Here is a 13,863-nt window from a genome sequence, read left to right as displayed (position 1 = left end):
GATGATTTCACAACACAAATTTCTTTTTCGTAACACGATTTTTAAATTCGCAACGCGAATTTTATTTTCGCAACTCGATTTTCGAATTCGTAACACGAATTTTAATTTCACAAAACAACTTTTATTTTCGCAACACAAATGTTTTGGGTATATAAACTACGCAACAACAACAACTCATAACCTAAATCCTTAAATCGCAACTCAGTCCATCTTCATCTCTCACTCTCTCCGGCAATATCCGTTCCTATATCCGACGACATCCTTCCTCATCTCTATTTTTTTTACTTAATTTTATTTCTATACAATTTTTCAATGATTTCTCTCCCAAATTATCAAGTATCAACTTAATAAAAGTATGTTTTTCTTTAAGTTAGTGATGATATCTAGTTTATAGCTCGTTTGTTTAGTAAATTAATTTACAATTTGTAGAATGAAATCATCTAATGTTGATCATGTTTGGATAGATTTGTGTTATGGAGTGTCATGGGAGAATGTTAATGGTGTTTTACAATATATGTCTTTACCCATGAATCTTCAACTAAAACTATCATTAAAAAAGTTAACTTATGAAACTCTAATGTTACGTGTTTCAAAGAAATTGAATTTAGAGCCTCTAAGTGGATTTAGGTTATCTTATCAGAGAAAAGATAAAGTTTATTTGTTAACCGACAATGAAGATGTTGAACGATTCATTGCTTACATTAGTGTTTTGCAAGATGATGTTACATTGTATGTTGTTGAACCTAGAAGTAGTGAAGTTGGGTCAGTAACGGGTAGTAATCAACTAAGTTCTTCAGCCCAGTTTATGGTGCTCACAATGTACAACGTTGTTATCAACCTCAAAATTTCATGGTTCCACCACAATTTCATCACCAAGAAAATTTTGTTTCACCACATTTCCAATACCAAACACAATCTCAAAATCCACAACTTTTTCCTAATCCAAATCCCAATCAACTTTCAGCACCAAATTCAGATTTTCGTATGGACCAGTTAGACAATGATGAGCCAACAGGAAAAAAATGTGAGGACTAGTCAGTATTCGAAATTTGATCTTGGTCAATACCCAGACTTTGATCTTGGTCAATACTCATATTTTGATGATGTTTTAGAAGACGAAACAAACTCTGCTTGTAATGATTTTGATATTGGTCAATACCTGGATTTTGATGATGAAACAACCGCTGTCGAGGAAGATGTTGTTGATGATAATGAGGAGGAAGTTACGACTGTAAATGAACAGAACATTCATTCTGTAATTCATATAATCCTGAAAAAGAAAAAGAAGAAGAAAAAGTCCCCGAAGAAAAGAAGAAAAAGAAACTGCCACGGGAGTATAACTGGAATATGCCAGAATTACTTCAGATACAAGAAGAAGAGTTGGTAAAGATAACAGTTGATTGTTACACAAAATTTATTCGTATCAAGAAAGATGATTATTTTTATACAAAGTAAGACTTGAAGATAGCTTTGTATATGAAATGTGTGGAAGATGGCTATCAACTAAAAGTTAACAAATCAAGCAAAGATCGTTTCGAAACAAAGTGTAGGATTGACAAAAATTGTACGTGGCGTATGATTGCAAAGAGGATAAAAGATTGCGAAATGTTTCAAGTTAGGACTTTTATTGATAAACATACATGTTCAAGAACCCAAGTTTGTCCTCACCATATACAGACAAACAAAAAGGTGTTGGGTGGTTTTCTGGCTGAGTTAATGTTTTTGAATGGCAGGGTATATCGGGGACATGAAATTATGACAAGATTAGTATCTCATATTCTCAAGCTTGGAGAGCCAAATGTTATGCCTTGGAATTGTTGAGGGGTCGCTAGAAGCATCGTTTAATGTTATGCATTCACCTTTTGGGACTATTAACTTAGGTATTTTTAGAAGCAAACGTTGTATTATTGATTAGTTTTCTGACCAATGTCTGTAAGCTCCCTATTGTTAGGAGCATTTTAGGTTGGATGTACTGTTTGGGGCAAGTACATACCAATGTGTTGTAAAGTGTAAATAAAATTTGTTTTTTTGTTTAATTTTAATTTGTATTATGTTGAAGGCAAAAAAGACCTGTTGAAGGCACACTACCTTTAACAAAATCAAATTTACAAAGCGAAAATCAAATTTGCAACACAAAAATTGCAACTCGATATTAAAATAACTTGAGAATTACGATTTTCGTGTTGCAAATTTGATTTTCGAATTGCGAATTCCATTTTTGAGTTGCGATTTTCGTGTTGCGAATTTGATTTTCGAATTGTGAAATCGATTTTCGTGTTGCGAATTTGATTTTCGAATTGCGAAATCGATTTTTGCGTTGCGAATTCAATTTTCGAGTTACGAAATTGAATATCGAGTTGCAATTTTTGTGTTGCGAATTTGATTTTCTTAAAGGTATTGTGCCTTCAACATGTCTTTTTTGCCTTCAACATAATGCAGATTGAAATTAAACAAATCAATTAAACAAAAAAAAAACAAATTTTATTTACACTTTACAGCACATTGGTATGTATTTTCCCCAAACAGTACATCTAACCTAAAATGCTCATAACAATAGGGAGCTAACAGACATTGGTCAGAAAACTAATCAATATACCACAGTTCACTGTGTACAACAAAATTTAGGTTGATAATCATTATATGCAACTTACAAATGGATATAACCAGCCAATGAACTGAGATAAATTTAATTATTTAACCTGTATCAACAAATATTTTCATGTTCATCAACTCTCTGACACGAGGGTCATGAAAAATGAGAATCTCTTCCAAAATTATAATATCTGGAAGGATTAACCTGTAGAAACGTTATGGCCATGAGAATTTCTATACATCCAAAACCAACAAATATGAGCTGAAATTATTGAATTCTAGGTACTTAACCAAACATTTTCAAACTACTTTTGATCAATATTTCATCTAAAACAAAGAGTAACAGGTTAACAACCCTTGTTCAAACTTACCAATAACAAAAGTTGTTTATGCACACTTTCAGCACCCGCTGAGGTTGTAAGCATCTCAATATTTCTCGGCTTCAAACCTATGCATAAAACTCACAAGTGAGAAAATATAAAAAAATAAAACCATGTACATTTTAATCACAGTTCAGAGTCATATAGACAAGCGAAATGAAATCTCACATGGTCATACTATCGCATATCAACCACTGGATGCAGGTAGGCAACGTCTCGTATATATCTCTCTAGCCATAAAATGCCAAAACCACAACCCTACTACACCTCTATCTCTATCTGTCGGAGGTAGAAATTGTTTGCCTCCTCTCTTCATACGTTCTAAGCACATGCATACAAGCGGACCATAATCCCCTTTGGCTATTGACACTTGTTGTGGCGTTGTCTCGTCTCTCATCATTGTAACTTTTAACTTATTTGGCTTCTCGTTTCCTGAATTACTCCAATAAGTAATCGTATCCAAGTATTTAGACAAAAGATCGCTCTATCCCCTACAAATAATATCTTTCAAATCAGACAATGGTATGTAATTCAACATGCTATCATATACTATCGTCTTCAGTGATGGGAGCTGAAGCTCGACGAGAAGCCAATGACGACGTTCCATAACAGGGATAAACACCTGCAATATAATAAATAATACTTCAACTACGCACATCAAATAAATTTTATGAACACCTTTAAATATTGGGGTGAAAGGAGTCCGCAACGTCTGATGCGTAAACCCCGTCGTACAAGAAAAACCCAACATAAAACACCTTCCTCATCGGGCTGCTAAAAATAAATTAATACATAAATAAATAAATAAATAAATAAATAAATAAATAATGTCGAAAAAAGGTTACTTGTATTTTAGTATAATATTTCTTATAAAATTAAACAAACTTACCTCCTTGTGTAGAGTATGAACCTCATTCTGCAACGATGAAACAATCTCACGTAGATCACCTACCTCATCACGTAAAGCATCTACCTCACCACGTAAAGCACCATTGTCATCATGTAAAATAACTACCTCACCACGTAAAGACCCTACCTCATCACGCCATGCACCATTGTCATAACGTAAAGCATCGACCTCATCACGTAAAGCATTGACCTCATCACGTAAAGCATCTAACTCATCACGTGGAGGTGGAGAATGTGGAGATAAATATCGTGGCATCTTTGCCGGTCGCCTATCATGAGGTGATGGTAGAGAAGAGACTCTATAATGTGATAGAATAGGTGATGGATCTCGATGTCGAGGTGTAGAGTCAGCTAGAGGTGATGGCTCTCGATGTCGAGGTGTAGAATTGGCTCGATGAGGTGATGGATCTCGGAGTCGAAGTGGAGAATCGACTTGATGAGGTGATGGATCTTGGTGTCGAAGTGGAGAATCTTGTCGATCAAAAAGTGGGTGTGCTCATAATCCATCCCATAAAAAAAACCTACTAGCTTGCCACCAATCAGTGACAAGCTCAGCCTCTGTGGGTATCAATGTCTGTAATGGATAGTTTGCCTCCTAACAATATAAAAGCCCAAATAAAGTCAAACGTCTACTAGTAATAAATTGTTTATATATGGTAGTATTTGTGTTTACTTACATCATCGATCGTCATATATGGTAGTATCTCTTCCCAATCCAACTGTCAGATCCTCTTCCAAGTAATAGCCCTAGGAATATCATTTGAATTCTTGATGGCATAAGTATGCATGCTGGGAAATGCCTCAAATATCCAAATCTACAATATAATACACAAAAATTAATTTTAGTAATTGTTAAATAATTAATTTTGGAAACATTATATAGAAATTCTTACCTTAAAGGCCCAAATAAAGCCTACCAAAGTGTATTTGGAACCATGCACATGCAAACTACGACGGTCCTCAAAGGCATACGACAATTTTTTCCATGTAGCTTTCCATATATATAAACCCCACGGAAACACATTCCATGCATCTAGGTCATCTACCAATAATATTAAATCTTTAAAAATAGGTTGTCTGCCCTCTTTTGCTAAAAAACCAGCATACAAAAGTAACAAAAGGTATAATCGGACAACATCAAGGTCATCCATCCGAGTAAAACCATCTTGGTGAAGTAATCTTCTTAAATCGTCGACGTGTAAAGTGGCCTTCACCTTTTCCAGGTCAGGAAAAACTCGAAATAACCATGATGGGGTGGCGATATGACTAGTGTACGGACCTAATTCATCGTGTCATCCGAAACGTAGACCAGTAACCAAGCAAAACTCCTCCCGCCCAAAACGAGTATACGCCGGTGGAAAATGAAACCATATCTCCTCATCACCACGTTGTATCCCCTCGGGTAGATCATTAGTCATGGTCTGTAGAAACAAATGAGTCAACAAAGCATCCCCACTTGGATGTTGTACTTTCATCCATGGCCCGAAATAAGTATTCTCAAACAAATTTCTTTGGACAGGTGTAAGTGTCACACAATTGTACTGTCTAGGCTTAATTTATTCCTTAAAGTCAATGCAGCCGAAAAAAATTCCTAACAAAAACAATAAAAATACTAAGTTAGATATAATACTAATAATATATCAAAAACTACAAATTATACACAATAAACAAATATGATATTAAACAGGGAAAATATAGCCAAATATGTTTCAAACTAGCCTGGTATTCACCCAAGTCATTATTCTATCATAGTTCACAAAATGCATCAGATAACATTCCAGAAGTAAGAACTTATATAACCATTTCACTTAAACTGCTTAGTAAATTCATGCGGTTGCTGCCAATACTGCTAAACAATTTAGTCTTTAACCATGTGAAGTTAGTATTTTTCTTTTTTTTTTTTGTTGAAGTAATGCAATTCATTCAAGTTTTAATTTGCAGAAGAAGAGTAGTTTATTTTTGAAACTTAAATTCGCAACACGAAACTACAACTCGAAAATGAAATTCGCAACATGAAAATCGCAACTCGAAAATGAAATTCACAAGTCGAATTTTGAATTCGCAACGCGAAAATCGCAACCAAAATGTCTCAAAATCTCTTTAAAACTTACAAAATTTACTTCAAACATAAAATAAATTGACTTTCATCTATTGCTTTTATCATTCAACCAAAATGAAATCGAGATATAGTTTTTCTCGTTTTCCTCCGCCTTTCTATTATTGAAGGGCCATGAAGAAGTGGTAAGGATTTTAGGTAGTTTGAATTCATGGGAGTGGATATGGATGTGATAAATTTTGATTTTATTTATGATTTTATTTAATAAATACTTTTAGAGATTTTCATAAATTAAATATGTAATGATTACCCTATACTACCATGATATATTTTTTAAGTGATTGGTTATTTAACGATTTTAAATTTTAAATATACTAATATGTGATCAATAACTTTGAATTTAAAGTATATCAATTTAAAATTATTTTTTATGAGTTATTTGTTTTTGTTTTAATTTTTTTAATAGTTTAAGATTATTATAATATAGTATTTGTTTATAATATTTTAATATATTATTCACGTTTACACATTTTACATATGTCGCTACTTGAACTCAAGATCTCTAAGAATATCAAAGTTTTCTTTTCTCCTTAATCAATCTGAAGTGAATATAAAATAATATATGTTTAAATATTATCTTTTAATATTAAGATCACTTAATATTATCTTTTAATATTAAGACTGACTACCTGGAAGACTGCTTTGGAAGAAAAAGGTATAAGGATCAATATTGAAAAGACAGAGTATTTATGTTCAAACTTCAGTGGGAACCAAAACGATGAAGATGTAGAAGTATGAATAGAAGGACACGTTCTCCCCTCAAAGGATTGTTTCAAGTACCTAGGGTCTATGATACATAAAGATGGGGGTGTAGATGATGACGTTACACACCGTATAAGGGCAGGATGGCTAAAGTGGAGGGCTGCTACTGGAGTTTTGTGTGACAAGAAGGTGCCTCTAAAGCTTAAGGGAAAATTTTATAGACTGACAATAGGACTAGTGCTGCTGTATGGATCAGAATGTTGGGCAATCAAGAAGGATCATGTAAGGAGGATGGAGGCTGTAGAAATGAGAATGCTTCGATGGGCATGTGGTAGGACTCTGTGGGACATGACACCAAACTCTGCTATTAGGATGTCCTTGGGGGTGGTTCATGTATCCAAAAAATTGAGGGAGGGAAGACTACGGTGGTTTGGGCATGTCCTTAGGCGACAACCACCAGATGTGGTCAGGAGGGTAGAGTTGATTACAATCGACGGTGCTAGAAGGAGAGGACGACCAATGCGGAAGTAGGAAGACTGTTTGAGATCTTATTTGAAGGATTTATCCCTTACCGAGGACTTGACCTCTGATAGGAAAATATGGAGACTTAAGACCAGGGTAGCCGAGTAGTGCGGGTCACATCCATAGGATGTATCATCTCTGTCTTTTTTTAATGCATTTGTAGTAATTTCCATGACTTCTACTTTTTATATGTTTCTATCATTGGAATTTATGAAGGCTTAAAACTAGGGTAACAGAGTTGTGTTGCCTTAGTTTAGGTTTTAACCCATTTGACTTTATTCCTTCTCATAGCTTGCTATCGTTAACTTATGTGTATCATGCTCTCCATGTTTCCTCTTTTTAAATTTAGCCGGGTCTTACGTTTCTGTCTATATGCATAGATATTTAGGCAGGAATTTATTTGCATGGATTACTTCCCATTACAAACGCGCATATGAAGACTGCATATAAAGACTGCTCAACTATTTATTTATTTTATTTATTTATACATGCATTGCATTTTATCTTTATTTTTAATTTTCTGACTACCGGAGGTCTTCCACGGAAGCTGCTCTCAGCCTGGCGTTGGGGGCAGTCTACTACCCTACCTCCCCCTTACCCTATTGCATATAGGAATAGAGTTTTGTTGTTGTTGTTGTATTAAAATCACTTAATTACAAAAATAATAATAATAAATCAATATAACTATAGCAGGCGGACCCCTTAAAATAAAATGAATAATAAACTATAAGGTTGCTCATTTTTTTAAAATTTTGTACACTTTTACTCGTTAAATTTAAAAAAATATAATATTTGGTACTTTTATTTTTATTTAATTAATATGCAGTCATTGAGAGTTAACTGTCCTTAGACTTTTAACAGATCATTGATGTGACATAGTAAATATATAAAACTAAAAAATATAAACTATAGAAATATACATTAATATTTGAGTAAGTTTTTTTTCTTACTAAAGTTTAAAAAATAACAAATTAATCAAAAACTATTTTGCAGTATAGGTATTATGCTCCTTTCTATTGCTCACAATTATTGTATGATGTTATATTCTAAAATGGACCTTCTTCATCGTCAACATGAGGAAGTGATGAGAGTGAGAGCTGCTGCTTTTTAACATCAGCAAAGTCTGGCTGCTGCTCAGATGATGGTTGGTGTTTTTCTCCCCTTACATTGCCAAAAAAAAAAGATTTTTTTGCAACAATCCCCTTAGCTCTTGTCCACATTGTTTCGGATTTTCAACTTACTTTCCATTGAACCAAATGGTGACACATGTCATCATCTGAGTGGTAGGAAAATAATTAAATTTAATAAATTTAATTTATAAAAAATGTTCAATTAGATGTTGACACATGTCACAATTTGATTAAAGGAATAAATTTATTGAATTAAATTAAAATTAGGATCAAATTGATAGAATATATAAGTATTGATGACTAAATATATAATTATACTACTTTTATTAACTATCACATTAACACTTTCGTCAATTGTTAATGGCAGGTGACTTAATGAAATATAGTATTTGTTTATAATTTTTTACTATATTATTCACGTGTACACATTTTGCATATGCCGCTACTTGAACTCAAACTCTCTAAGAATATTAATGTTTTCTTTTCTCTTTGATCAATCTAAAGTGAATATAAAATAATATACGTTTAATTATTATCTTTTAAAATTAAGATCACTTGATTACAAAAATAATAAAATAATAAATCAATATAACTACACCAGGCAGCCCGCTTAAAATAAAATGAATAATAAACTGCATGGTTCATCACTTTCGTTTAAATTTTGTACACTTTTACTCACTAAATTAAAAAATATAATATTTAGCACTTTTATTTTTATTTAATTAATATGTAGTCACTAAAAGTTAACTGTTGTTAGACTTTTAACGGATCGTTGATGTTACATAGTAAATATATAAAACTAAAAAAGATAAACTAGACAAATAGACACTAATATTTGAGTAAATTTTTGTTATTCTCACTAAAGTTTCAAAAATAACAAATTAGTCAAAACTATTTTTGCAGTATAGGTATTATGCTCCTTTCTATTGCTCATAATTATTGTATGATGTTATATTGTAAAATGGACCTTCTTTATCGTCAACATGAGGAAGTGATAAGAGTGAGAGCTGCTGCTCTCTAACATCAGCAAAGCCTGGCTGCTGCTCAGTTGATGGTTGGTGTTTTGCTCCCTTGTATTGCGAAAAACACGATTTTTTTGCAACAATTCCCTTAGCTCTTGTCCTCATTATTTCGGCATTTCAACTTACTTTCCATCGAACCAAATGGTGATACGTGTCTGTAGATGCTCGTTTCTGTCCGGGGCCAAGTCGGAGCAGACCCGAAGCAGAGCAGCCCGAAGCAGAACAGTTGGAGGCCCAATTCAGCGACCCAATTCAAGCCCAATGACCCAACAACATTATCATCTAAGCCAGTTCACGTAAAATCAGGGAAAACCGAAAAATGATTACTGGAAGTTAACCAAAACAAAGTGGGGAAGGGTCAGTTTTACTGGAAATTAACCACTGAAAACGTGGGAGGAGAGAGCACAGGAGAATAAGGGGGCTCAGTTTTGAAACGAGGTGGGAGGAACCATTTTGGCAGGAATTAACAGAACAAAACACAATAAAAAAGAAAAGGAGAAACAGTGAAAATAAAACCAACGAAAAACACAGAAGAAGGGAAGAAGAAAAGAGAGCAGAGAGATTACACAGACAAAGAGAGTTAGAGAGCATTAGGAGAAGAAAAAAAGAGAAGGGAGGATCACAGGGAGAGACCAGAGGAACTAGGGACAGAAACGAAAAAGAACAAGAGAGGATTAGGAATTCACCAGAAGAACGAGAAACCATCGACTATTTTTGTCGAAAAGCAATTAATTGAACCATATAAACCAAGGGTATTTCTCCCTTAGTGTTTAAAGAACAAAACAGGCAGATCACGCAAGTAACTAAGCTTCAAGAGGTATTCAACCATTTTCATTATTTCAGTAATGATTTTTTCATTATTATTCAAAGCATGTTCGAACTAAATAAAATTAAATAGGTATAAAGAAAAGATCTACATTACCTGTTTGATTAGGTGGTCTAGTTGACGATTAGAGATGATTCAGATGTTGTTGTCGTCAACTGTTATAATATATTTGTCTCTTGTTTGTAATAGTGATTTAATCTATATGTCTCGTATATATTAACTCAACTTGTAAAACATGTTTTGTTGTTTGACTTTCTTATCATCGATCGCTAGTGCCTTGTCATTTTAATTATAATTTAGTCATTTTTTTAGATTTTATTTTCATGTTTATAACATTTTTTTGTATGTATATGGGTAAGAGACATTCACCCAATTGGGTTTTTTTTTAATTATAATAGTGATCATGTAAAATTTTACAAAGCTTGTGTTTATGGCATTGGGCATCACTGGAAAGAACTATTTATTGTGGGCACTAGATGGTGAAATTCACTTGGATGCAAGGGGACTTGGTGAGACCATTAAGGAAGGAAATAAAGCAACAACTCAAGATAAGGGGAAAGGCATGATATTCCTTCACCTTCATGAAGGTCTTAAGATTGAATACTTGATTGTTAAATACCCTCAAATCCTTTGGATCAATCTAAAGGAAAGGTATGACCACCAGAAACTGTAATTTTACCTAAAGCTCGTTATGATTGGTTGAATTTAAGATTACAAGATTTTAATTTTTTTAGTGCTTATAACTCGACCATGTTTAGAATCACTTCACAGTTGAATTTATGTGGAGAGAAAATTACTGATGCAAAAACGATAGAAAAAACATACTCCACTTTCCACGCAAATAATATTGTCTTGCATACACAATATCATGAAAAGGGATTCAAGAAACATTCTGAATTAATTTCTTGTCTCCTAATGGCTGAGCAAAACAACGAGCTACAAATGAAAAATCACGAATTACGCCTAACTGGTTCTGCTCCATTCCCTGAAGCGAATGTGAAAACTAAAAATGGGCAAGAATTGAAAGAAACAAACCATGCCAATGGCAGTGGTAAAGGACGTGGTCGTGGTCGTGGTTATAGTCGTAGACGTGGATATAGATATGGCCAAGGTGGTTATTTTAGAAACTCATATTGGGATCGTAAAGATGAAAGCAAGCATGAGAAAGAAAAGGAAAACAATGTGACCAATAAATGCTATCGTTGTAGAGGAAAAGGTCATTGGTCACGTCTATGTCGTACTCAAAAGCACCTAGTTGATCTTTATCAGTAGTCACTAAAACAGAAGGGAAATAGAGTAGAGATAAATATTTTGTATGAAGACGGCAAAGGTGATTTTGATGCTAGCAATACAACCCACTTTGAAATTGTTGATTTTTATTTTACTCATGAAAGAAATAATTAAGTCCACAAATTTTCATTGATGGTACTAAACTCTATCAACTTATGTTTATTTTTAATTATCCAGGTCATAATTTATGAATTTTATTGATATGTTTTATGTTTTAAGGGACAATTTATTATTACTTTTAAGAGACATTTTATCGTCGGATATTTTAACTATTTGGATTTGGATATATGTTTTGAACATTATAATTGTTTTTGTGACTATTTTTTTTTATTCTTTGAAGAAAATTATGAATATCTCTCAAAGGTAATTTGTAATATCCAAAATTTTAACTAGTGACCAGAGTGTAAATTTTGATAGTTAAGTGGCCAAAGTATAAACTTTTTGGTAAATTACAAATTTACTAATTAAACTTTACTCCTTTTCCTATTTTACTCACTGTAATTATAATTTACTCTTAAATAATTTATCCTTAAATTTTTAATTAATTTATAATTATGCGTTAAAAATAAAATGAATAATAAACTACAAGGTTGATCATTTTAGTTTAAATTTTGTATACTTTTACTCGCTAAATTTAAAAAATATAATATTTAGCACTTTTATTTTTATTTAATTAATATGTGGTCACTGAGAGTTAACTGTTGTTAGATTTTTAACGGATCGTTGATGTGACATATTAAATATATAAAACTATAAAAGATAAACTATACAAATAGACACTAATATTTGAGTAAATTTTTGTTTTTCTCACTAAAGTTTCAAAAATAACAAATTAGTCATAACTATGTTGCAATATAGGTATTATGCTCCTTTTTATTGCTTACAATCATTGTTTAATATTATATTGTAAAATGGACCTTCTTTATCGTCAACATGAGGTAGTGATGAGAGTGAGAGCTGCTGTTCTTTAACGTCAGCAAAGCCTGGCTGCTGCTCAGTTGATGGTTGGTGTTTTTCTCCCTTGCATTGCGAAAAAAATAAGATTATTTTTGCAACAATTCCCTTAGCTCTTGTCCTCATTGTTTCGACTTTTCAACTTATTTTCCATCCAACCAAATGGTGACATGTGTCACCATATGAGTGGTAGAAAAATAATTAAATTAAATAAATTTAATTTATAAAAAATCTTCAATAAGATGTTAACACATTTCACAATTTGATTAGAGGAATAAATTTATTTAATTAAATTAAAATTTGGATCAAATTGATAGAATATATAAGTATTGAGGACTAAATATATAATTATACTACTTTAATTAATTGCCACATTAACATTTTCGTCAACTGTAAAAGACAGGTGACTTAATGAAATATAATTAAATAGTTAAGTGATCTTATTGATAAAATTGAAAGATCAATGGTAAAAATAAAAACACTAAATAGTTAAGTGATCAATTATAATTTACCCTGGGGACTGAAAAATGAATTTCAAAAATGAATAGTTAAGTGATCAATAGTAAAAAAGGAATGAAAAGTGAATTTTGAAAGTAAGGGGATCAAAGTGTAAATTTGTAAAAGTTTAAGGACTAAAAATATAAAATTTTAGAAGTTATATTTTGGGACTATAATTGAGTAGGTCAGCCCAAGAACAAAATTTTAGTGGGTTTTAGAATTTTGATTTGAGGTTTGTATAAAAGTTTATTAAGCGGTAAAGATCAGTAAAATATTCGGATAACCAAATCGAATCAGAAGCTTATAAAATTTTGAATGAAGGAAGTTTGTGGTTAGAAAAATTATATTGATATTTTTAATAGTATAATTTGATGTGAATTAGTGGAATTTGGATGAATTTCCATGTTAAAATAGAATAGTGAAATTTAGTGACTAAATTGAATTTTTGGAAAATTGAAAGGGCAAAGATGGAAATTGATATATGATATTTTTATATTTATTCAAAAATATTAAATGGAGATAAAAGGATGGCATTGTGGTAAAAATTAGGATTCATTAAGGGTAATTTTGACTTTTGGACTAAAATGAATTTTTAATTATTTTTTAAGATAAATTAAGAGATATTTTCATGGAAATCTCAAGAATTCTCATCCCAACTTCTCCATTCTGCCGTGACTCCATAGTCAAAGGTAAGCAAGTTTTTATTTTTCATTTTTGGTTCATTTTAGTGAGATTTTGGATTAAAGTGTGAAATAGGAAAATATTCTACACTTAATTCTCTACAAATTGGTATAGGCATTTCATTGTTTCCTGCTTAAATGGTGAAGTGGTATGGTGGTTGAAGAGAAAGTTCAATTTGATTGAGATAGGATTGTAATCTAACTTTAGGAATGTTATGGAAGCATAACAAGTATGAAAATTG

At 32.2% G+C, this 13,863-nt stretch overlaps 1 protein-coding gene across 1 annotated transcript; it reads left to right on the top strand.

The window, feature by feature from the left end:
• Positions 1-10,629: 10,629 nt before the first annotated feature.
• Positions 10,630-11,471, top strand: LOC120191881. The gene is made up of 2 exons (XM_039194759.1): positions 10,630-10,850; positions 10,958-11,471. The coding sequence occupies exons 1-2, from the start codon at positions 10,630-10,632 to the stop codon at positions 11,469-11,471; spliced, it is 735 nt and encodes a 244-aa protein (XP_039050690.1).
• The last annotated feature ends 2,392 nt before the right edge of the window (positions 11,472-13,863 follow it).

Source organism: Hibiscus syriacus, unplaced genomic scaffold, assembly GCF_006381635.1.
Source record: "Hibiscus syriacus cultivar Baekdansim isolate YM2019G1 unplaced genomic scaffold, ASM638163v2 tig00116971_pilon, whole genome shotgun sequence".
NCBI classification, from domain to species: domain Eukaryota; kingdom Viridiplantae; phylum Streptophyta; class Magnoliopsida; order Malvales; family Malvaceae; genus Hibiscus; species Hibiscus syriacus.
Note: the sequence above shows the minus strand (reverse complement) of the source record. Positions and strands in the feature narration are given on the sequence as shown.